Raw genomic sequence first — 27282 nt, forward strand, 5'->3', positions numbered from 1 at the left:
CATGGCAGTGTCTTCTATTCCTCTCATCCCATCTAACATTTTCTGCTACACTCAGTGAGTACTAATCTGAGCCAAGACCAAGTGAAGAAATCATTGATATGGTAAAAGAAGTTGAAATCTACTCACTCTGTTCTCCATGCAAGAAATCCTTTAATGTCAGTAATGGTACTACAAAAGCTTTGAAGTTTCGTAGCATTCAATTTGCATGATAGGTAACTCCAGCTCCACAATGCAATGCATTGATCCACAGAACCAGTAATAATGAATCCATTAAACATTTTTATGCCTGCAACAAATATAAACCAGTAGAAAAACATTCCTTTTCAATTCTGATAGATTCCACAGCAAACAAGTTGCAGCTATTATTGAATAATGTGAATATTTTCTTCTGAATAATTATTGCATACCTGTAATCTGTGCAAGATGTGCAGTTGTATCTTTCCACTGAGAAACACAAACTACATCCATATCTCCAGCATTCCCAACCTTCAAATCAAGCATGGTTAGTGATAGTGCATTATCATCACCACCTGTACCAATAACAAACCTCTCACATGATACACTAAATGTATCACTACTATTAATGCCTGTTTGGTGCACTTTCATTGAAAACAATGGTTTTCTCTGTTTCTCTGTCTGAACGAAGGAGTTTTTATGATTGTTAGGCATCTGAAATTTACTTATTACTGCGTCATGGATATCAGCAGTTAAATCCCATAATCTTAAACATCCATTGGTGTCCATTGTAAAAACAAAATAATGGCTCCTGGTGAAAAGATAGCCAACTTTCAACACACACGTTTGGCTGGGAAATGCTTTCAGATGATTCAGATGGTCACACTGTGTATTGTAATTTAGCAACCTGGAAAATAAAATCATTAGTGTGTGAGTTACTGAAACATTTAAAATTCAGAGAAGAATGGCTAAGATTCTGCTGCATTTTAAACAGCCTAGAAAATTTCACAACTGTTAGATCCTAATGCTAAGACCTTCAACAGTCATATCAAACTTCTAAAATATGAAATATTAATAAAAACATCTCATCTAAAGGTGCATACATTGCACAAGGAAATTAGTGAAACCAAGAGTGAGTATTTTAAAATTATTTTAAAAATATCAGTACACAGTCTGTTGCATAGAAGTTCACCACGAAACCTGTTAACAAATTAATACTGTGAAACCATTTACTCACACCAACAATAACAGTTCCTACACAGGCGATGTTCCGTTCTTTCAGTATTTTTATTGATTGTTCAGTTTTATGAATAGAAGAGCAAATACAGATAATGAAACATACACCTGTGCAGCAATGTAACTGCAGCAGCACTGAATTTGAAATTAATCCAATACACTTTTTCAAAAAAGAAGAATCATTAAATTTTGACATTATAACTGAAGTGGCACACCTTGAAGTACACATGGATGTTGTATTGACAACTAATAAGTCACTCATAAAGAGAAAAATCAGACAGTTATATGTGACATTAACTCATCATATATAATGAACTTCAAGACTTGAGTTTGCACAAAACAGAAAATCACATATGCTACGTTGATATAATGAACAGATAGAATCCTCTCTCTGCACATCTTTTACCAAATGAAAAGCTACAGATTACTAACAATCAAACCTCACTGGCTGATCTAGCAGTCAAGTCAATTTTGTAATAAGTCTGCCAAAAAGTGACACCATGGCAATAATTTCTGATTAGGCCCCAGATGTTGGAGAGTCAAGGAATATGATCCAATGGTAATAGCTTGTTTGCTGCTACTAACAAAAAGATGTGCATAAAATAATTCAAGAATGTCTATAACTCAAAGAAGAGTTATAGACATTCTTGACTTATTTTATGCACATCTTTTTGTTAATAGCAGCAAACAAGCTATTACCATTGGTTCACATTCCTTGACTCTCTAACATCTGGGGTCTAATCAGAAATTATTTTCATGGTGTCACTTTTTGACAGACTTATTACAAAATTTAATTTCATCTTTTAATTTTCTGTGTATTTTTCTGCTGAATGCTGTACCTCTAATAAACGCCAAAATTTCTTTTAGAAGAATTATATTGACTTCTACAGATATCACAAGCAGGTTCCACAACACTAATAAAATCATAAATCAGTATACAATTAAGTGATTCAGCTTGTTTACTGTTAAGAGTGTCTGTAATATAAACAACTAGATTTCTGAACAATTCTCAGTCACTCAAAATATGTTAGTATTGATTCTGCTTCATGAAGCACATATTCAAATACTATGTTAATCTGCACACTTATCAAATAAGTTTTTCTAGTATCAGATAAAATATCAACATTTATGAATGGATGAAACAACTCTCAATTAGAACTAGGAAAATTTACATTGTACAGATCAGGATGATAATACAAAGCAAGAGTAATATATTCAGGAAACAGATGCAAAGATTAACTTCTCCCTCAACAAAATGGAAACTATTTGCCATGAAAGAAGGGGTGAGCTGGCTAAATAAATGCAGATAAATGTTACAGTAGATGGAAAACTGACACAGAGACAAATGAGAATAATTTATAATGGGGAGAAATGTAAATGTTGCAGTGCTGCACAGTTAATCTGAACAAAACTTGTCAGGTACAGGCAAACAACATCTTAAATGTAAACATAAAAAGGAGGATAAATTTTATTTTAAATAGGTAACAAGGTATGCATGGGCAGACAAATTTGAGGAATGGATAGTTATTCTATTCTTCTGATTATCATGGGTATTAAGATCCACCAGTACTCATAACCACTCTGAATTGAAGTCCAGCTCAATAGCATAAGAAAACAAGCACGTAAACAAGCTTGGTCAGGGGAAGAATTATTCAATGATTATGAACGAAAATAAATTGGTTGGAAGTGGAAAATTGCGCATATCACAAAATACAGGGTTATTCACAAGTACCTCTGACGTTTCAGTAGACAGAAAATACATGCAAATACAGTCATCTTCTGAAAACCAGGAGGTAGTTATAAATATGTCTGTATAAGCATCCTGATAGTGTATAATCAAGTTCTTATTACACAGTTGACAAGATCAGCAACTTAATGTTGACCATCATAATTTTTGTACAAAGATATAACAATAAAAGTAAAACTAAAATTTTAATTTTAATAACCCAGTGGAAATTCTTAAGAGTCATCTATTAGATATATAGCAGAGAGGATGAATGTCATCATCTTTTGCTGACAAGTATAATTCATTAAAGCAAAACAGAATGTCATTTCTGAGATTGTATTTATGTGCTGCAGTGTATACTAAAAGTAGATTGCAAACCTGTCAGCTGGTACATATTCAGAAACTGTATTTCACCTATTACCAGTAACATTTAAAAACTCATAAAAGTCGCCCAATATATGTTTGGTGTCATAGATCATTTGGCCATTATCTTTAATTACTTGATCACCTTGTTCCTGATACTCTTTACCATTTCCCTTCTGACTACACTTTGTACTGTATAGATTTCATTTTCAAACATGTTAATCTTTGACATGATGTGCAAGCTTTTTGAGTTTCTGATGATTCTTCTCAATGAAGAACAATACTTACTAAAACAAGAAAGGAGTTGCACATATGTGCTTATTTTGACCATTTGGCATAGTTCTATCTATTGCTACACGATAATTTACTGCTCTTTGTTATCCATTGTTTCTTTGCTACACCACTGGTGCCAAATATCACAGTTTTTGTTGGGAACTGGTTTTTAAGGAGAGAAATTTACTTATAACTGTATTAAATTTAAAATTTACATACATTGCCTCATATTTGTTATTTTGGATAATGCTTTGAAGGTTAATTCTAAAGGTGCAATATAAGATCATTAACTAATCTAACAGTTTTCTAAGTTAACACATTCCTTGGAGTTGCCTAGTAGTCTTTTATGACTAATTGGCTATCACCATCTGATAACCCATTTAAAACTGGACGAATACTAATTTTGTAGACTTTGTCCTCATACACTAATGAGCTGACTATCAAGGTGTCAATATCTTCCACAGTTATGGTGGGAAAAATAACTTCTAATGGAACTGAGGTTAATAGTAAGTGCAAGACAAAGTGTAGGGCTACAGATAAAGTGATGCTGAATGAAATGCATTTGGCTGTCAAGAGGGCACTGTGTGAAGCCTTCAATTACCACTGTAGCAGAATATTATTGAAAGATTCTCACAAAACCCAAAGAAATTCTGCTCATATGTGGAGACTGTTAGTGGCACTAAAGATCATGTCCAGACACTCAAAGGTGAGAGAGGTTCAAATGGTTCAAATGGCTCTGAGCACTATGGGACTCAACTGCTGTGGTCATAAGTCCCCTAGAACTTAGAACTACTTAAACCTAACTAACCTAAGGACAGCACACAACACCCAGCCATCTCGAGGCAGAGAAAATCCCTGACCCCGCCGGGAATCGAACCCGGGAACCCGGGCGTGGGAAGTGAGAACACTACCGCACGACCACGAGATGCGGGCAAAGGTGAGAGAGGAACTGAAATTGATGGTAGTAAAGCAAAGGCAAAAATGCTGAACTCTGTTTTCAAATGTTTCTTTACAAAGGAAAATCCAGCGGTGTTGTACCAAAATTTAATTCTTACATCACTGCAAATATAAGTGATGTAGATAATAGTGTCAGTGGTATTGAGACAAAGCTGAAATGGCTAAAATTGAACAAAGCTTCTACATCTACATATACAAAGATATTCTGCAAACCATCACATGGTGTGTGGTGGAGGGTACCCTGTACCATTAATAGTCATTTCCTTACCTGTTCACCTTCCAAATAGAGTGAGGGAAAAACGAGTGGTTATATGCCTCCATATGTGCCCTAATTTCTTGTATATTATCTTCATGGCCCTTATGCACAATGTATGTTGGAGGCAGCAGAATCATTCTGCAACCAGCTTCAAATGCCGGTTCTCTAAATTTTCTCAATAGTGTTTTTCAAAAAGAAAGCCACCTTCCCTCCAGGGATAGCCATTTGAGTAACCAAAGCATCTCTGTAACACTTGCGTGTTGTTTGAACCTACCAGTTACAAATCTAGTAGCCCGACTCTTAATTGCTTCAGTGTCTTCCTTCAATCCAACCTGGTACGGATCCCAAACACTCCAGCAATACTAAAGAATAGATTGCATAAGCATCCCACATGCAGTCTCTTTTACAGGTGAACCATCCTTTCCTTCCATTCTCCCAATGAACCAAAGTTGATCATTTGTCTTCCCCGCTGCAGTTCTCATGTGCTCACTCCATTTCATATCACTTTGCAAAGTTACGCCAAGATATTTAAATGACTTGTTTATGTCAAGCTGGACCTTAGTAATACTGTATCCAAACATTACAGGTTTGTTCTTCCTACACATCTGCATTAACTTACATTTTTCCACATTTAGGGTTAGCTGCCATTCAGCACACTAACTGGAAATTCTGTCTAAGTTATCTTGTATCTTCCTACAGTCACTCAATTTTGATATCTTACCATACACTACGGCATCATCAACAAACAACAGCTGACTGATGACCACTCTGTCTGCCAAATCATTTATGTATATAGAAAACAACAGCAGTCCTATCAAACTTCCCTGGGGCAATCCTGACAATACCCTTGTCTCTGATAAACATTCACCATTGAGGACAACATACTGGGTTACTTAAGAAGTCTTTGAGCCACTCAGCTATCCATGAACTTATACCATATGATTGTACCTTTGTTAACAGCCTGCAATGGGGCCCCCTGTTAAATGCTTTCTGGAAATCCAGAAATATGGAATCTGCCTGTTGCCCTTAATCCATAGTTCTCAGTATATCATGTGAGAAAAGGGGCAAGCTGAGCTCTTTACAGGAGCAATGCTTTCTAAAACCACACTTATCCGTCGACATAAGCTTCTCTGCCTCAAGAAAGTTTTATTCAAACTACAAATATATTCAAGGATTCTGCAGCAAACAAAAGTAAGGGATACTGGTCTGTAATTTTGTGGGTCCATTATTTTACACCTCTTACATACTAGAGTGACCTGCGCTTTTTTCCAGTCACTTGGGAGTTTGTGCTGGGTACAAGATTCATGATAAATGCATGCTAGGTAAGGGGCCAATGCCATAGAGTACCCTTTGTAAAATCGAATTAGGCTTCTATCTGGATCTGGTGATTTATTTGTTTTCAAATCTTTCAGTTGTTTCTCTATGCCAGGGATGCATATTACTATGTCATCTATACAGGAGTCTGTCTGATGATGGTATGTTTGTAGAATTCTCATGAGTGAATGATTTTTTTAATGAGAGATTTAAAACTTCAACTTTCGTTTTGCTATCTTCAACTGTCACACCAGACTGGTCAACAAGGGACTGAATGGAAGCCTTAGACCCACTAATCAATTTTACATAAGACCAGAATTTTCTTGGTTTCTCTGCTAGATCTTTTGCTAAGGTGTGACAATGGTTGTTGTACACTTCATGCATGGATCTTTTCACATAAGCATGAATCTCTACTGACTATTGCTTGTCATCATTTGTGCATTCCGTCTTGAACCGTCTGCTTCCTCAGCATCCTCCGAATTTTGTTATTAAAGCATGGTGGGTCTTTTCCATCCTTTATCCTTACTAGGCACATAACTCTCCACACCACAATTTACAATCTGCTTAAACTTTGCCTATAATTCTTCTACATCCATTTTACAGGAACTAAGTGATGTCAGTCCCCTGTCTAAGTGAGATGCTAACAACTGCTTATCTGCTCTATCTAGCAGAAACACTCACCCAGCCTTCTTGACTGATTTATTAACTTTTGTAATCACAGTCGCTATAATGACATTATAAATGCTAATCCCCATTTCTATATTGACATTGTTGATAAGATCCACCCTATTTGTAGCTACAAGATCTAAGATATTTCCATTGTATTTGGACTGCCATACTAGCTGCTCAAGACAGTTTCCAGTAAATGTGTTCAAAAGTATTTTGTATGACTGTCTGTCTGTACCCCGCATAATGAATCCATAGACATCCCAGCCTATACTCGGCAGGTTAAAGTTGCCTTCAACTAGTATTGCATGAGCTGAGTATTTACGTGCTATTTACCATAGACTTTCTTTGAATGACTCTAGAATTGTCACAGTGGAATCGAATGGCCAGTAAACATATCCTACAATTAACTTGGTTTCGCCTATATCTGTTATACGTGACCAGATAACTTCACTGTCACATTCAACTTCAACCTAAATAGAGATAGTATTTTTGTCAACTGCAATAAACACTCCTCTGGCCTCTAGTCTATCTTTCAGATAGATGTTCCATGACTCGCTAAATATCTCAGAGCATTCTCCTTCAGGTTTCAGCCAGCTCTCAGGCCTAAGAATAATTTGAGCACAAGAACGTTCCTGGAGGGCAGTAGATTTGGGAACTTTACTATCAACACTTGAAAAGTTTACTGATAAAATTATGACAGTCAAAGTGTCTTTTTTCTGAACCCCATTTGACTTCTCTTGCTGCATATTAACTGGCGAATGTTTGTCAGAGCACCTCAAATTACTGCCTAGGATGAAAAACCCTCATGTGCACTCCACAAGTACTCTGATATCCAAGTAGCTGCTTCCTCTGTGTACTGCACCCCTGACCTATTAAGGTGATTCCCACACAATAACACAGGTCTAGATATCTGCAGCCTAGACGGTCACAGAGTCGATGAAGTGATGAAGCCTTTGGTTGAGAACTTCCACTTGGCTCCAAACCAAAGGACCCAAATAAATTCTGAGAACAATGACACAAATTGTGAGCTCTGCTTGCACCTCATGTGCAAAGCCAGCCATCTTCACCACCTCCGCCAGCCACCTGTATGAAGCGAGAATGGCCTCAGAAGCCATGCAGCAGGCGACAGGGCCCAATGCAATAACCATGAGATTTTATTCCAATTTGTGACTCATTTAGACACTCTTTTAACTAGCATCTACTGTGGATCCCTCAAACAAAAAAACCATGCCCAGTAGTTAGAAGAAAGCACAGCTCACACATATCTACAAGAATGATAGTAAAAGTAATGCACAAAAATACTATCCAGTATCATTGTAGTAGAATCTTATAACATATTCTGAGTTCAAACATAATGAGGTATCTCAGAGTAACCTCCTCCATGCCAACCAGCATGGATTCCACAAACACAGATCATGTGAAACTTACTTGCAATTTTCTCACAAGACATCCTGAAAGCCACAGATCAATACAGTCAGGTAGCTGTACTATTTACTGATTCCTGAAAACCATTTGACTCTGTACCACAAATATGCTTATTATCAAAAGTAAATTCATATGGGGTGTCAAACAAAATTTGTCAAAAGATTGAGCATTTCTTAAAGAGGGAGGACACAGCATGATATCTTGTGTGGAGGGTCATAAACAAGCCTTAACAATTTTGTAATGTACAAGTAACCTCAGGTATGCCCCTGTACAGTGTTTCGACTCTTGCTGTTCATGTTGTGTGTTAATGTCCTTGCAGACAATATTAATAGTAATTTCAGATTTTTCACAGATGATACAGTTATCTATAAGAAATACTGACTGACAAAAGCTGCATAAATATTCAGTAGGCTCTTGACAAGATTTCAGAGCAGTTCAAAGATTGGCATCTTGCTTTAAATGTTCAGAAATGTGAAATTGACTACAATATCAATGAGTCACAACTGGAATTGGTCAACTCAAACACTTACACTGGGTCTGCTATATGTAATGCAGGTGGTGGGCTTCACATTGTTGGTAGAGTATTAGGGAGATTCAGTCAGTCCACAAAAGATATTGCTCACAAAACACTCATGTGACCTATCCAAGAATATTGCTCATGTGTGTGGTACCATACCAAATAGTCCTAAAGGGGATTTGAATGTACACAGAGAAGTGCACCACAAATCATAACACTTCTGTTTGAGCCATGGGAGAGAGTCGTACACATTTGCTCCTGTAGGGTTTGTTAGAAGAACATTTGACTAATTACACATGCAACAGGAAATGTAGCAATTATTGTTCTCATGCTCCATACCTGAATGGAACACAAAGAAGCCCTAATAACTGGTACAATGGCAAGTAACCTCTGCCATATGCAGAGTATGGCTGCAGATGTAGAACTATTAAGTAAAATTTCTATATCACATTGCCCAGACTTAAAAAAAGAAATATTAAAATCACCACAAAGTATCATCTTCCTACTTTAGTCAGGTAGGTGGCATAATAAGGTTTCGTATTTATCTAAAAGCTTCTAAAAATTTCCCAGTGGGGATCTGTAAATTGTAATAATTATAATTATGCTATTAATCCATTATGACTTCACATGCACTTGATTCCATGTGTGTTCTGCATAAAAACTACTTGTGTCTGCAGTTTTCAATTTGTGATTATTTTTCACATAAAGGACAACTCCTCCTTTCTCTATATGAGAAATTTGGTACAGTAGGCTCAAAAGCAACAGCATTACAGCATATGCAACAGTCATTATCATAAACATTCAATCAATTCAAGATTACTCAATCATCTCCCTGTGGAATATGGAAAATAATTAACTCCATTAAAAACAAAAATTCAAACAAGACATTAAAAAGATGTTCTTCTAAAGCATCTAGTATACTCTACATCTACATCCATACTCCACAAGCCACCTGACGGTGTGTGGCGGAGGGTACCTCGAGTGCCTCTATCGGTTCTCCCTTCTATTCCAGTCTCGTATTGTTCGTGGAAAGAAGGATTGTCAGTATGCCTCTGTGTGAGCTCTAATCTCTCTGATTTTATCCTCATGGTATCTTTGTGAGATATGCGTAGGAGGGAGCAATATACTGCTTGACTCCTCGGTGAAGGTATGTTCTCGAAACTTAAACAAAAGCCCGTACCGAGCTACTGAGCATCTCTCCTGCAGAGTCTTCCACTAGAGTTTATCTATCATTTCTGTAATGCTTTCGCGATTACTAAATGATCCTGTAACGAAGCGCGCTGCTCTCCGTTGGATCTTCTCTATCTCTTCTATCAACCCTACCTGGTACGGATCCCACACTGCTGAGCAGTATTCAAGCAGTGGGCGAACAAGCGTACTGTAACCTATTTCCTTTGTTTTTGGATTCTTCCAATGAATCTCAGTCTGGCATCTGCTTTACCAACGATCAACTTTATATGATCATTCCATTTTAAATCACTCCTAATGCGTACTCCCAGATAATTTATGGAATTAACTGCTTCCAGCTGCTGACCTGCTATATTGTAGCTAAATGATAGGGGATCTTTCTTTCTATGTATTCGCAGCACATTACACTTGTCTACATTGAGATTCAATTGCCATTTGCTGCACCATGCGTCAATTCGCTGCAGATCCTCCTGCATTTTAGTACAATTTTCCATTGTTACAACTCAGCTATATATTTAATGTATCACTTTCCTGCGGTTTCTTTTGAGCAGAGTAAAGTATGCAACTGCAAGAATGCTCTTTAGAAAAGGCAGTATGACAGAAATTAATTATTACCAACAATTTTTACTATTGACTTTCTTCTCAAAAGTTTTTGGAAAAGGTGATATATTTCAGAGTGGTTGAGTATATCCAGACATACAAGATTCTGACCCAGCAGGGCCTCTGCACTGAACATGCCATCTATCATTTCATTGACCATGTATTAAAATATCTAATTGACAAGATTTCATGTACCAGGATTTTTTGTGATCTGCATACAGCACTTCACTGTGTAAATCACAACATAGTTTTGGAGAAGCTTAAATTTTATGGCTTTCAAGGCATATTAAGTAACTGACTTCATGTTTTATTGATAAGAAGCAAGGGGTCACATTAGACGACTTACACAGCTCTTGCGATGAATCTTTTTCTGCAAGGGGACAAACCATCAACAGACATACAGCAGGAAGGAAATAAAATATGTAATAATGGTTGTTTGAAATTCAGAGTGTGTATACCGAACAGAATTTGAATTGACAATCACATATTATAGATCTTAGCAAATGATTGGTTCAGTAACATTTGCTCTGTATGTAATTGCTCATTTTGGTGACAAAAGTTTCAAAAATTAACTTATTTTCATGCACTTACAATCATTAATGTCACATGGAGTAATTTTGGGGTAATTCCTTACAAAGAGACAAAAGTATTCATGACACAGGTACATACTGTAAGAATAATATCTGGTGTCCATCCCCAAACTTCAACTGTTTAAAAAAATTAGGCATACTAACAACAGCCTCACAATATGTTTAGTCTCCTATAACGTTTCCTATACAGATTCAAGCATATTTGAAAATAATAGCTGCAGTCGTAAATGTAACACTAGGAATAAATATAGTCTCCACTGTCTAAACCTTATCCTTACGCTTGCACAATAAAGAGCAAAGTATAAAGTCATAAATGTATTTGACCATCTCTCTTGTGAATTAAAGGTGCTGGCAGACAATGAAAGTTTTACAAACAAATTGAAATAATTTATACTTGACTTCTCCCTCTACTTCATAGATGCATTTCTGAGGAGATAGTGTGCATATGATCACGTTACATTTACCAAATTTTGTTGTAAATTAAGAGAATCAAAAATTCCAGTTATGAAAACCATGTCTTATTTGTGAACCTACTGACATAATTCCACATTGTGGGGAGTTATTGAAAATATAAGCCATGGCACATGCAAAATACTAGACTAAATTAAATTATCCTGTAGCAGCTAACTACACTGTCCAGTCACATTAACAAACAACCTGTCAAAAGCCTAAATAATCATCTTTTGCAGTGCAAACCATTGAAAGGTGTGCAGGAAGAGTCAGCGAGGTTCTGGAAGGCACCTACGGGGATGTGGAGCCACACCAACTACAGTGCTGTGGCCAGCTGCACTAGGTTTCTTAGTTGAGGATCCATAGCGCAAAGAACCCAATCGAGGTGGTCCCACAGATTCTTGATTGTGTGTTAATCCAAGCAGTTTGGAGGCCACAGGAGTACAGTAAACCCATCCTGGTTCTGAACCACAAACATACACTTTGAGTTGTGTGACATGGTGCATTGTCCTGCTGGTATATGCCATCATCCTGAGGAAAAACAAACTGGCATACCTCTGCTGACCCACTGTGCCTTCCAGAATGACAAGATCATCTAGGGAATGCCACAAAAACATTCCCCAAACCATAACGCTGCCTCCTCCAGCCTGGAGCCTTCTGCCAAGTGTCTGGGGAGTGTTTGGTTTCAGATGTTTCATGCTGTACATGCCATCGACCATCTGTCTGATGGAGTATAAGATGCGATTCATCTGAAAAGACCACCTGTCGCCACTCAGTGGACAGCCAGGTGTGATACTGTCATGCAAATTCTGGCCTTCATCACAGATGAACAGCAGTCAGCATGGTTGCTTGAACCAGGTGCCTGCTGGGGAGGCCCTTATGCAGCAACAATCGCTGAATCGTCATTGAGGAGACACTGTTCACAGTCCCTTGGTTCATCTGGGTGGTGAGTTGCATAACAGCTGCAAATCTATTCACCCAGACACATCTTCATAGTCAGCATTCACCCTTGTCCTCTATGGACCATGATGCACCACAGTTTCCTGTGTGACAGTTCCGATAGCACCATTTTGCAATGCACAGTATACTTTAACCATGGTGGCACATGAATGGTTTACAAACTTAACAGTTTTGAAAATCTTCCACACTTGGCCCAAAATCTAAAGATCAAGTCCTTTTGGATGTCAGATAAATCACTCTGTTTCCACTTTACGACAAATGCACTGTTTTCTGCATCCCCCGAAAAGCTTTATATACCCTCCACTGATAGTGCTGCCACCTGCCACAGTGAGTAGTTATTGCACATGGATGTCAAACATAAGTGGTGATCACATTAAACAGGCTGGGCCATGTATAAGCAAAATGGCTCTGAGCACTATGGGACTCAACTGCTGTGGTCATAAGTCCCCTAGAACTTAGAACTACTTAAACCTAACTAACCTAAGGACAGCACACAACACCCAGCCATCACGAGGCAGAGAAAATCCCTGACCCCGCCGGGAATCGAACCCGGGAACCCGGGCGTGGGAAGCGAGAACGCTACCGCACGACCACGAGATGCGGGCATGCATAAGCAATATGTGCACTAAAGTACCATATGTACATGTATAGAGTTCTGCAAGACTTCTGTTTCTTTCATTAAAACACTGTTTTTTCAAAAGAACTGCACTCACCTATGGCACTTCATTTTATCTTGAATTTTGTAGTGCAGCATGTTCACCAGATAATCTCAACAGATGTATCCTGAACTCGACAGCCTCAGATGCTTGTGTTTTCGGCAATAGTCAATTAATATTATTCTACACTCTTAAATAAATTTTGTTTACAATATTTCTGGTTTCAGCTGCAGTTCCTTCTTCACATATTGAAAAAAATGGCATCCTTGAAGTACTTTCAGAATTTTCAATTGAAAAGAGAGATAAAGTGAAATTTAGAGGACGGGACGAAGGTGGGATCATCAGAAAATTATTGTAATGTAACAATAGGATAGTTTTGTCAGTCTTGTAACATAAATGATTATATCCAGCTTAATGAACTCAAAACATGGTTACCTCCAGTTCCCATCTGAACACCCTGCCAAAATAAAAGCAAATGGAACAGTGTATTCACAAGTGTCTCTTGGGGTGTGTTCGGTTTGCAAGATGCAGATGTCCATATACCGCATATCTGCCTCTGCCACAGGCTGCAGTGACTTCCAAGGTGCTTTCTTCTTACCTCCACATTTATTCAAAATATCTGAGCAAACTTCAGAGCAATACACTTGTGGCAATACAGCTTCATCTGAAAGAGAAACATGAGAGGAGATACTCAATGTTGACATGTGTGCAACACATGCGCGCGCGCGCGCGCACACGCGCACACACACACACACACACACACACACACACACACACACACACACACGCACGCAAGGGAAGGGAGAGGTGCTGCTTGGGTGGAAGTGTTTTCTTTTAACCATGTTTTTATTCGGTCACTTTCTTGTCTCTATGTCCATTTGGCACAACATTTGCACTGATTTTAAACTAACTTCCCAATAGGAAATGGACCTGAAATTTTAAAAATAGTGACGAATATTAACTTGCTTTCTTGTCAGTCTGTTTGGTATGGCTGGGGGTGGAGGTGAAAAAGTTTGGTAACACCTAACATCTCGGCTTCCCTGCAGGATTGACATGTTGTGTAGTAGTATATTAATTCATTCCAGGCAGTATGTGAGTGGACATCCATGAGTGAGCTGAGAGAGGGAGGAAGAGGAGTTGAATAGTGCTTTCTTGTCTGCCTGTCTGTTCAGTATAAATTTTGCAATCAATTTTAAACTAAGTTCCTGATGAGCTAAAGACCTGAAATTTTAAACATAGCTCAGAACTGGATGCCAATGCAATATTAATTTGTAAGAATGCAGAGTCTGGTGGTGGCAACACTGAGTAAAGTGTTCTCAGGTTTCTAGTCATGTCAAGTGATTAAAATTACATAAGCTGTTGGTCAAGCACTCCTTGGCCATAGTCAAGTGATATGACTGCCAGTAGGTTGCTGGTACACCCCTTATATAAACTAGGTGCTGACTGTGACATCACTGGTGCTCATGGCACTGACATGTATGGGCATACATTGACTCAGTGTTCGATACGCTTGCTTCAACCACACGATTGTAGGATCCCATGCCATACTGAGCTGCCAGCCACTATCACTAATTAGGGTGTTATTGGTGATTGTTATTTCAATGGTTTCTTTAATTACACAGTCCCAGAAACCATTAGGGCAAGCCATGATGGGCATTTCATCAAATTTTATCTGGTGAGCATTTTCTAAAGGAATCTCAGTTAAAGCAGATTCCTTAGGGTATCATAGGCGATAAAACCTCTCGTGCTCCTCTCTGCATTGTTCTACAGTGTGCACTGTTTGTCCAACATGAGACTGGCTACACTTACAAGGTATCTTGTAGATTCCAGGTGTTCTGAGACCTGCTGCATCTAATATCCTTAGACACAGTGCCATTAAAGCCTAGTTGTTTCTTTTGGTACATTGACAACACATTCATCATTTGGTCCCATGGAAATGAGAAACTTGATGACTCCTTGGAAATCCTCAAAGGTATTAACAGCAACACCCAGTTCACCTTGGAAGTAGAAAACAACAAAATGTCGCCCTTTCCCAATGTCCTCATCCACAGCAAACAAAATGGATGCTTTGGTCACAGCATCTACAGAAAACCTATCCACGTCAATCCATACTTATACACCATCAGTAATCATCACCGGGCACAGAAGTGCACTGTGTTATAAAAATTGGTGCATTATGCAAGAATGATATCAGACGTTGATAACCTGTCCCATACGTTGAGTCACCTAAGCAAGATCTTCAGGAACAATGGCTGTAGTGTTGATTAAATAAATGAAGTGATTTCAAGCAAGAATCCCAGTAAGACCACTGGCAAGCAGCAAGAAAAGAAACTTGCTTTTTTTGTTATTCTGAGGCTACATGTCAGGCAAGATAAGCCACCTGTTGAAACAATGCTAGATAAAATATAATTTCAGGCATATGACAAAAATCCACCAATTAATGAGACCAGTTAAAGATACAGCAGGTCTCAGAACACCTGGGATCTACAAAATACCTTGCGAGTGTGGCCAGTCTTATGTTGAACAAACAGTACGTACTGTGGAATAACACAGGAAGGAGCTAGTGAGGTTTTATTGCCTATGATACCACAGCATGCTTTACAAAAAGGTCACAGATAAAATCTCATAAAAAATCTTTCACATCTCTCACTAACGGTTTCTGGGATTGTGTAGTTAAAGAATGGATCCAGCGACTGTGCGGCCACATTGAACGTTGAGTCAACGTATGCCCATACATCGCAATGCTGCAAGCACTTGTGACATCACAGCTGGCAGCTAGTGTATATATAAGGGGGTGTACTACCAGCCCACTGGCAGTCATATCACTTGACAATGGCCAAGGAGTGTTTGGCCGAAAGCTTGTGTAATTTTAATCACTTGATGGTGCTAGAAACCTAAGAACTTTATTTTTCAATATTAATTTGCTTTCTTGTCTGGTGTGAGGAGAATGCTTTCTGTACCACTCCAATTTCCCTCTACGCCTGTTCTAGTCACATGTGATTTCCAGAAATAACAATTGCTGGTAAGCCTCTGTGTGAACTCAAATATCTCTAATTTTTACCTTTTGCTGCTCTGGTCATGAGTGATTGACAGAAATAACAATTGCTGGTAAGCTTCTGTGTGAACTTTAATCTCTTTAATTTTTACCTTCACAGTCTTTTTACAAGATGTAAACAGGAGGAGACAATATATTGGCTGAGTCAGGTGAAGAGAAACTGAAATAAACCTTTGTTGTAATCTCATCAAAATGTTTGAAGTGGACTGATGCATGTCACACACACAAGACTAAAAAGCAGAAAATAATTATTTAAATAAAAAAGAATTTTTAACACACCATATTTTTAAATTGGATTAAAAAATAAGAAATAAGGTCTCCTATACCAATACAGATTTCTAACCCCAAACATATAGCCCTGAAAATCTGTGATTGTAAATTTGCAATAGGTATGGAAATACTTGTAACAAAAACCAGGTTGTGCATGTAATACATAAATGATGCATGAGTAATTCACCTGTTGCATGTGTCCCATGTTTTTCACTTTAAATCTTACAAGTATTTTCATACCTATTAAAAATTCACATTCAAAAATTTTATGTATGGGTTTAGGAATCTGTATGGGGCTAGGAGAAACTATTTTATACTTTTTAGTCCAATTTAAAAATGTGGTATATTCAAAATTCATTTTCATTTGAAATATCATTGCTGATTCATTCATTTTGAAGTCAGGTAAAACAACTGTGTAAATAAAGAGATGCTTGTTGTTGTTGTGGTCTCCAGTCTGAACACAGGTTTCATCCAGCTCTCCATCCTTTTGAACTTGCTTACTGTATTCATCTCTTGGTCTCCCTCTGCTACCTTCAGAATTTCAAACAGTGTGTTCCAGTCAATACTATCAAAAGAAATTTCCAAGTTTATAAATGCAACAAAACACGGTTTTGCCTTCCCTTAATCTATTGTCTTGTGTGTTTCAACATTTCTCCAGAACCCAAACTGATCTTCCCTGAGGTTGGCTTCTACAAGTTTCTCCATTCTTCTGTATTTTGAAACAATGACTTATTAAACTGACAGTCCAGTAATATTCACACCTGTCAGCACCTGCTTTCTCTGGAATTGAAATTATTAAATTTTTCTTTCAGTTTCTTGGTAGACTCTCCCAAGGATATCAGTAGTTCTGAGGGAATGTTGTGTCTCCAGGGCCTAGTTTCAACTTTGGTCTTTCAGTGCTCAGTCAGATTCTTCTTGCAGTATCATATCTCCCATCTCATCTCCAAATGACCTGTTTCCTTTCTATAACACTGCCTTCAAGTTCATTTCCCCTGTATAGCCCCTCTAAATACTCCTTCCAACTTCCAGCTTTCCCTTCTTTGCTTTTCAGGTTTTCCACCTGAGCTCTTAATATTCATATAGCAGCCTCTCTTTTTTTAAAAAGTCTCTTTAATTTTTCTATAGACAGTATCTGTTTTCTCCTAGTTATATAGCCTTCTATATCCTTGCACTTGTCCTCCAGCCATTCCTGCTTCACCATTTTGCTCTTCCTGCCAACTCATTTTTTAGATGTTTGTATTCCCTTTCACCTGCTTCATTTGCTGCATTCTTATATATTCTCCTTTCATCAATGAAATTCAGTATCTCCTGTGATAACCAAGGGCTTCTGCCAAGCTTTCTCTTTTTCCTTATGTGAGCCTCTGCTGTATTCACTATTTCATCTCTCAAAGTAAGCCACTCATCTTCCATTCCATCCCTTTCCCCTGTTTCAATCAATCATTGCCTAATGCTCCATCTGAAACTCTCAACAGCTAATGGTCAACCTCTAAACATGTATGTTCACATTTTCAACCTTTAGATCTTTTGCACAATATAGTGCTGTATACAATGTTTACAGTTCTTATTTCTTTCTACGAATTAAATAGGATTAAGAGGGAGGTGGGAGGGGGAAGAGATTCAAACACAAGAAAATTGTATAAATGTAATTGAATGACGGAAAATAAAAAATATATCAACAATATCATCAGGGCTTACAACTTAATGCCAGCTATGGCTCCTAACTGGTCCCATAAGGTGTTTTGGATAGACTAATAATGCTTCTCAAATGAGCTGTGTTCTATATATGTTTTTCCTGTCATCTGATGCTACATTTTCACTGACGGGTAATTAACATCTTAAAATACAGTGCCTATGAATTATAGAATAAAATCCCTTACACAGTCAGTATCAGAGTAGATGAATTGCCCCCCTCCCCCCCCCCCCCCCTCAAATTTCTCCAAAAATTATCACAATGAATTTGTTGGACAAGTTTATTCTTCTAGTTCTATGGTATAACAACCATAACCTGCAGAGGATTACTTCATAGAATTCCCTTTTCTCTTTCTTTCGTACAGTTTAATGTGCTACTGACAGGTAGGCTGCAAGAGAAAATGTACCAGCTTTGCCTCAACAGCAAATAGGTGGCAGAAGGCTACAGATCTCTGCAAGACACAGTAGCTACAGTATGTCTTGAACCTCTTAGCATCTTGATAGTAGATCATATTTTATCACCAAAGTATCTTCTTCAGAGGCATAAATCCTACAAAGTTCCATCACCATCCATGTCCATGACAATAGTATTACTATAATATAAGTAGTTCTTCAGAAGAGATCCCTTGTCTGCAGTGGCAGACACAGTAAAACCTCAAGGAGGGGGCACTAAAGATATCTTGAGCTACCTTTACTTTTACCACAATAAAAAATAATCAAGTCACATGCAAAGTTTAAGAAAGTTTTATTTAAACTGATTATATACATATACAAGACAATGCCATCTTATGATATAAAAAAAATTAAAATTGTGGTTCTCTTCCTTAAATGATGAATTCTATGTTCCTATTCTTCCTGAAAAATTGCTTAATTACATCGTCAATAGGACAATCAATGTGAGGGTGACAGTGTTCAACAGAGCTAAGCGATTAAGTTGATCCTCCTCAGCCATGTCTTTGTACACCGCAGGGTTGAAAAACTTCTTTCTATGGTAGCAATAGATGCAGGTAGACAAGCAAATATTTTGTACAGTTCTCTCATGTCAGTTGTAACATGGTCCAGTGTTGGAATGAAAACAGTTCTTTTTCAATATGTCGTAGCATCATCATTATGATCAGTTTTCCTCGTGTCTCCGTCTGCCTGTAAGATGAGGAACACTCATCTTCACGTCTAACTCTTCCATAACTGCCTTTGTCTCTTCAACAATACGAGCAAAGTGGCTATCAGCATTAGCTCTCATGCTGTTGTACACCTTGATTGTCGAATCTAATTTTGCTTTTGCCATCGCGATGTCCAAGCTAGAGTCTTGTAAGATTTTGCCGACTGGATATGTTATGCTCATAATGTCTCTCAGTGTAAACAGAGTGATAATAAACTTTCTGTTAGAGAGAGCTTGAAGGAGAATATTGGCTTTGGCAGCAGTAGTTTTATCCCTCCAACACCATATTTCTTTAAGAACTTTGCAAACTGTTCCAAGATCAGCTGTGAATTGAATAACAGCGTCATGTCACTCAACTCATCTTGTTTGACAATGTGACTGTACCGAGTGTTTTAGGTGACTCTTCAATGTTGCAAACTGCTTGCTAGAGCCTGTAAAGAATGATAATACTTCTTCAATAGTACCAAGTGAGTTTCTCACACTTGTAACTTTGCAACTGCGAGAGACAGCAAGGTTGAGCCGATGACTTTGACATGGTGCCACTTGCACATTGATGGCTCAGCTGCTTTTAATTCTGACATATTAACTAAGCAACCATCACAGCCTATACCCACACAGTTATCCAATGACAGAGAAAGGCTTTCCATTCTCGTTAGAATTGTAGTACCTAATACTTCACCAGTAACATTACGCTCTTCATCTTGACTCTCTTGAGGTTCATCATCAATGTTTCCACTACAATCATTGTCTTTATGGATGTCAACAAAACCCAAAAATCTTTCATGTAATTTGCTGTTGTTATCTACACATCTTGCAGCTAAACTCAGTGGGGCGATGTGCCCTACGTCCTTAATCTCATCGAAGATTATGCTGTAATAACGAGAATCTTTGATTCCCTCCAGTATTCTCGATAACTTCGCTGTTTCACAGCATGAAATAAGTTCATTACACGTTGTTTTACTTATGTAAGTGGTGTTCACTTTAGTGGTCTCAAGGTGATGTTTTAGTTGCAAGTCTCTGGTGTCAATTCTAAATCTCTGAAGAGCTCTAAAGTTTCCCTCATTACTCACTAAACTTTCATGGTCATTTTTGTTTTCTAATAGACTCCCATCATCTCTATGCTCCTGCAGAGGAATATTTTGCTTTCCATGAAGTATGATTGCTTTTATTATAGGTACAAGATAGTCTCTGTTTTCCTTAATGCTTTCCATTCTCTGTCTTGACAATTTATTTAAGACCTCAAGTTTGCGGTTGTCTCATGCCACCAAAAATAGTTTTGCATCTGTTAATGCTTCAACGAGGTACTTCAACTGAGAGTGGGTCTCAAGGTCACCATCTTTACCAGTAAGTTTGGCAAACTTCGTTAGTGGTTCAGTCACAAGTTTCTTGGCGATAATTGATTTCTTTCCTCCAACCATTTCATTATTCACAAAAATTGAATGGTTAATTCAAAGAAGTCCCTTTTTAACTTGTGAGAACACCAGCCATGGATACTGTTCAAAGTGATTATTGTGCACCTGCTTGCATTCAAACTGTTCCCTCTTCTTGTGCTTGGAAGAAGGAAAGATATAACCTTTTTCAGGTTTCCTTGGATCTGTGAGAAGCTTCTGTTTTATATCATCAGCAATATTTCCTGATGCTAATAGATCCAAATAATTGCCAATATCTGTGGGATTAAAGAAATCAGTTGATGAACTTTGTTGTGGAACACAAAATTGTTGAGGCTTTCGTGGCCACTTGTTGACAAACTGCCTATTGGCTTCTGTCTCGGATTCTTCGGCCGAAGTTCATCTAATGATTTTTCTGACGTTTCGCCAGCACGAGTGGCTGGCATTGTCAAAGCTTCACCCTCCAATGCCAGCCACTCGCGCTGGCGAAACGTCAGAAAAATCATTAGATGAACGTCGGCCGAAGAACCTGAGCCAGAAGCCAATAGGCAGTTTGTTGTGGAAGTTTCGACGAAGTGCTAGGCTCTGCCTATACATCTGGTGGTGTTTTTGCAACTGAATAGTGACCGGAATTTTCAGATGTTTCTATTTCTCTTTTTCTTATTACATAACAATCTATTTTATTATATTGTTATGACATAGGTAAATTAGATGCCAATTATTCTCAAATAAACACTTCATTCGCACTGAAAAATGTAACACTAGTACACTTAGCACTAAAATACACATGGTCACACTTCACATATTTCTAATATCATTAAGCACAATACTGACTGAAGTCTGTGGTAATAGCCAATAATTGCAGTTGTTCACTTTTTATCACTCTCAAGTTATCGTGATGATTTTAGCTTTCAAACTGACTACCTGGTAGTGACTCTGCTTCCCCTATATATGCGGCTCAGTCGTTCTGAGAACTTTCACTGCCAGAATGTTTGCTTCCAGACTTTTATGGAGTGTGAACAAATACCTACTGTGAAAGTGACAGGCCAATATCTACCTTATGACGTATAATATAAGGGCGAGTTTCCAATGATGATGTCATTTGGCAATTTGTGTGTGTGGAACGTTTACTGCCAATTTTGTTCCTTTCTAGTGCATTCGATAGTGTCTTGTAACAATATTTTTACTGAGAAATTACTATGAAATACTATTATTAATACTTCACAATCAGCTGATCTCTCTCACTCTTGACTGATCTTCACACTTGCACTTGCTAAAACTAGGACTTTTTACTTATTCATTCTTCAGTCTTAATATTTCTGCTTCTGAATGTAAACTACCTTCTCTTTTGGTGAGTAGTCCGTATTTATAACGCTACTTATCGAAGGTTCTCTGTACAAGAAAACAGTAGAATATTTGTGACTTTTATCAAACAAATCCGCGACTTTTCTTGTAGGTATGTATCAGCTATCTATGTACCAGATAGAAAGGTATGAAATACAATGACACGGATGCGCGTGCTGCATAGGAAAGTACAGCTACTCGATAACTCAATTCAGTCGAGTCGACTGATAAAAGAAACGAATTAATAGCATGTGGGCTGACTGGTTGGGGCAACACGGGTGGCAACGTGGGGGGCCCCGCAAGGGGGGTAAGGGGGGGGGGGGACGCATGCGCCCTGCGTGCTCTCCATATGTATCCACCACTGCTTGTCTGACATTATTTGCAATGATTATGTTGCCTTTGTCATGATTTATGATCATGCAGCCAACAAATTCACCTACACTTTTTATTTCTTTCTATATGAAGTTGTACTTTCCACAAGCAAAAAGTTAGGTATTAGAGTACAAATTCCTCTGTAAGCTTTTGTGAATAATTAATCTGCACTGGGTGTATTTAATATAGCAGGATACTAAAGTGACATAAATTCCCACATAGTTCCAAATCTTAAAGGTATGCAACTGCTTGAAACACCAGATAAAATGATCTTATCAATACAAAAGCAAAGACAGCTTCATCAGACATTTAAGTGAAGTCAAAGCCTTGTTGACAAACAAAGTTGTATGAGGCCAAAATGAGAGCAAAGAAAGCATCTACATCTACATCTACATTTATACTCTGCAAGCCACCCAATGGTGTGTGGCGGAGGGCACTTTACGTGCCACTGTCATTACCTCTCTTTTCTGTTCCAGTCGCGTATGGTTCATGGGAAGAACGACTGTCTGAAAGCCTCTGTGCGCACTCGAATCTCTCTAATTTTACATTCGTGATCTCCTCGGGAGGTATAAGTAGGGGGAAGCAATATATTCGATACCTCATCCAGAAACGCACCCTCTCGAAACCTGGCAAGCAAGCTACACCGCGATGCAGAGCGCCTCTCTTGCAGAGTCTGCCACTTGAGTTTGCTAAACATCTCCGTAACGCTATCACGGTTACCAAGTAACCCTGTGACGAAACGCGCCGCTCTTCTTTGGATCTTCTCTATCTCCTCCGTCAACCCAATCTGGTACAGATCCCACACTGATGAGCAATACTCAAGTATAGGTCGAACGAGTGTTTTGTAAGCCACCTCCTTTGTTGATGGACTACATTTTCTGAGGACTCTCCCAATGAATCTCAACTAACAATTAATTTTATATGATCATTCCACTTCAAATAGTTCCGCACGCATACTTCCAAATATTTTACAGAAGTAACTGCTACCAGTGTTTGTTCCGCTATCATATAATCATACAGTAAATGATCCTTCTATCTATGTATTCGCAATACATTACATTTGTCTATGTTAAGGGTCAGTTGCCACTCCCTGCACCAAGTGCCTATCTGCTGCGGATCTTCCTGCATTTCGCAACAATTTTCTAATGCTGCAACTTCTCTGTATACTACAGCATCATCCGCGAAAAGCCGCATGGAACTTCCGACACTATCTACTAGGTCATTTATATATATTGTGAAAAGCAATGGTCCCATAACACTCCCCTGTGGCACGCCAGAGGTTACCTTAACGTCTGTAGATGTCTCTTCATTGATAACAACATGCTGTGTTCTGTTTGCTAAAAACTCTTCAATTCAGCCACACAGCTGGTTTGATATTCCGTAGGCTCTTACTTTGTTTACCAGGCGACAGTGCGGAACTGTATCGAACGCCTTCTGGAAGTCAAGGAAAATAGCATCTACCTGGGAGCCTATATCTAATATTTTCTGGATCTCATGAACAAATAAAGTGAGTTGGGTCTCACACGATTGCTGTTTCCAGAATCCATGTTGATTCCTACAGAGTAGATTCTGGGTTTACAAAAACGACATGATACGCGAGCAAAAAACATGTTCTAAAATTCTACAACAGATCGACGTCAGAGATATAGGTCTATAGTTTTGCGCATCTGCTCGACGACCCTTCTTGAAGACTGGGACTACCTGTGCTCTTTTCCAATCATTTGGAACCTTCCATTCCTATAGAGACTTGCGGTACATGGCTGTTAGAAGGGAGGCAAGTTCTTTCGCGTACTCTGTGTAGAATCGAATTGGTATCCCGTCAGGTCCAGTGGACTTTCCTCTGTTGAGTGATTCCAGTTGCTTTTCTATTCCTTGGACACGTATTTCGATGTCAGCCATTTTTTCGTTTGTGCGAGGATTTAGAGAAGGAACTGCAGTGCGGTCTTCCTCTGTGAAACAGCTTTGGAAAAAGGTGTTTAGTATTTCAGCTTTACGCGTGTCATCCTCTGTTTCAATGCCATCATCATCCTGGAGTGTCTGGATATGCTGTTTCGAGCCACTTACTGATTTAACGTAAGACCAGAACTTCCTAGGATTTTCTGTCAAGTCGGTACATAGAATTTTACTTTCAAATTCACTGAACGCTTCACGCATAGCCCTCCTTACACGCCGGCTGCGGTGGCTGAGCGGTTCTAGACACTTCAGTCCGGAACCGCGCGACTGCTACGGTCGCAGGTTCGAATCCTGCCTCGGGCATGGATGTGTGTGATGTCCTTAGGTTAGTTAGGTTTAAGTAGTTCTAAGTTCTAGGGGACTAATGACCTCAGATGTTAAGTCCCATAGTGTTCAGAGCCATTTGAACCATTTGAACCCTCCTTACGCTAACTTTGACATCGTTTAGCTTCTGTTTGTCTGAGAGGTTTTGGCTGCGTTTACACTTGGAGTGTAGCTCTCTTTGCTTTCACAGTAGTTTCCTAACTTTGTTGTTGAACCACGGTGGGTTTTTCCCGTCCCTCACAGTTTTACTCGGCACGTAGCTGTCTAAAGCGCATTTTACGATTGCCTTGAATTTTTTCCATAAAAACTCAACATTGTCAGTGTCGGAACAGAAATTTTCGTTTTGATGTGTTAGGTAGTCTGAAATCTGCCTTCTATTACTCTTGCTAAACAGATAAACCTTCCTCCCTTTTTTATATTCCTATTAACTTCCATATTCAGTGATGCTGCAACGGCCTTATGATCACAATGTGGGAAACAATCCGTAAGTTAGAAAGTAAAATTTTGCTGAGCAATCTGACTAAAAATCTTACAAAACTTTGGTCTTAGGTAAAAATCAGTAAGTGGATTGAAAGTATCTGTTCAGTCACTAAGTCACCTTAATGGCACCAAAACAGAAGATTCATTAGAGAAGGCTGGCATACTAAATTCATTCTTGTGAAATTATTTCAGTGTCAAAGGTCATAATATGGCTCCTCCTTTCAATCATTGCACAGACACCAAAATGGGAGCCACTGAGGTAAGTGCGCACAAATTGGATAATTACCTAAAATCACCCACTGGTCTAAAGGCATTTGGACTACGGAGATACCTATAAGATTCTACAAAAATTATGTGAAAGAAGTTACTTCTCTTCTCACAGCAATTTACTATTGATCAGAATACTGAATAGTACCAAGTGATTTGACAAAAGTGCACATCACTTCCATTCAAGGAAAGTCGCCAGAGATACGCACATAACATTTAATTATAGGTCTACATAACCATCACTGATGTCAGTCTGTTGTACAATTATGGAATACATTTTATGCTCATGCATTATTACCTGACCTCTTTGGGTGGTGAAAATCTCCTCTATATAATCAACATGGCTTCCTCAAACAGAGATCCTGTAATAGATAAGTCACTCTGTTCACCCATGAGTTCCATAGAGCTGTAGACAGTAGAGACCAGGTTGAGACCATGTTCCTTGACTTCTGAAAATCATTCTATACAGTTCTCCACTATTTTTAGGAAACAAAATATGAGCTGAGTGTCACAGTAGATTTATGACTCCACTGAGGGCTTCCTAGCAAACAGACTGTGAGAAGTTGATCTCAATGGGACAAGTCAACATAAGCAAAAGTAGAATGTCTTGAAGGAGTGTTCTAGGGCCATTACTGTTTGGGACATGGATGAATTATAAAGTAGATAAGACCAGAGGCTCCACAGCATTGTTTGCAGTTGATCGTGATGTCTACAGGGCTGTTCCAGGAGCAATGGTCAATATTCTGGGATATCACAGGAACCCTCATTTGAAGCAAAAAGCTTCATATGAATGGTTTCCAGGATAGAACACATTTAATGTATATTTGTTTTTAGGCTATTGGCAGGCAGGCAGGCAGGCAGGCATGCATATCCAACTTCTTTGACATTTTAGTCTAGTCCACCCTACATCACTGCTTTGAACCTCTTTGCTTGGGATACCTTTCTGCCATTAAACCAGCCCATTTAATGCACAGTTGTCCTTGTTGTGTTGTGAATGAAGTAGTGTGAGAGATTGATAGTGTGTCAGAGAGAAGCATCAGTCAGTTAAGTTTTGTACATGCACTAGCTAAAATGCCACACATCTACACAAATGAAGGATATGCAGATATGGTGCATGGTTATGGCTTCTGTGATGGTAGTGCACCAGCTGCTGTTGAAGAATATTGTCTGCACTTTCCAGCAGGTGATATTCTTGATCATAGAGTGTTTACCAGAGTTTTCTGCACAATGCATGAAACAGGATTTCTTTCAAGTCCCCATCTTTTTCTGAAAATATAGCTAACAATCTGTGGTCAGAGAGCAGTAGATCATTGAAATGTTGCAGTGTAGACCTACTTCCAGCACATGGCAACTATCTGCATATATCAATGCCCGGCAAACACATGAATGACCAACATTACATGTGGACATCTTAAACTCATTTCACATACAGCTTGTCCACAATCTCTGTGATGACAACAATGCCACATGACTTGAATTTTGTCACTGGTTAAATGACTATCATCATTTTTTTTCATTAACACTATTCACTGATGAAGCCACATTTACATGGAATGGAGCCAACAATACATTTAATTATCATAGATGGTCGCAAGTAAATTGACACACTACAGTGGAAACCAATTTCCAAGCTCATTTTTTGATCAATGTTTGGTGTTCATAAGCAATAACACTGTTTGGAAAATTAATTTGTTTCACATCTTGAGGAAGTTCCTTTGACTGTGCAGACTGCAATGTAATAGCAGCATGATGGAACCACTTCACATTTTACCAGATTTGTGAGGGAACATCTCAACTGCATTTACCCTAATCACTGGCTTGGTCATGGTAGTGCAATTAAGAAGAC

At 38.5% G+C, this 27282-nt stretch overlaps 1 protein-coding gene across 5 annotated transcripts in view; it reads right to left on the minus strand.

Moving 5' to 3' along the window:
* The window catches only part of LOC126248412 (WD repeat-containing protein 6), a 293561-nt gene that overhangs the window by 20420 nt on the left and 245859 nt on the right, over positions 1-27282 (minus strand). For all 5 annotated transcript variants that reach the window (XM_049949374.1, XM_049949373.1, XM_049949375.1 and 2 more), the window contains 3 exons: positions 13571-13799; positions 408-862; positions 127-286 (listed from right to left, as the gene is read on the minus strand). In XM_049949374.1, the coding sequence (XP_049805331.1) occupies positions 127-286; positions 408-862; positions 13571-13799 (844 nt within the window). The remainder of the gene's footprint in view (positions 1-126; positions 287-407; positions 863-13570; positions 13800-27282) is intronic.

The sequence above is a fragment of the Schistocerca nitens genome, chromosome 3 (genome assembly GCF_023898315.1).
Source record: "Schistocerca nitens isolate TAMUIC-IGC-003100 chromosome 3, iqSchNite1.1, whole genome shotgun sequence".
Classification (NCBI taxonomy): Eukaryota; Metazoa; Arthropoda; class Insecta; order Orthoptera; family Acrididae; genus Schistocerca; species Schistocerca nitens.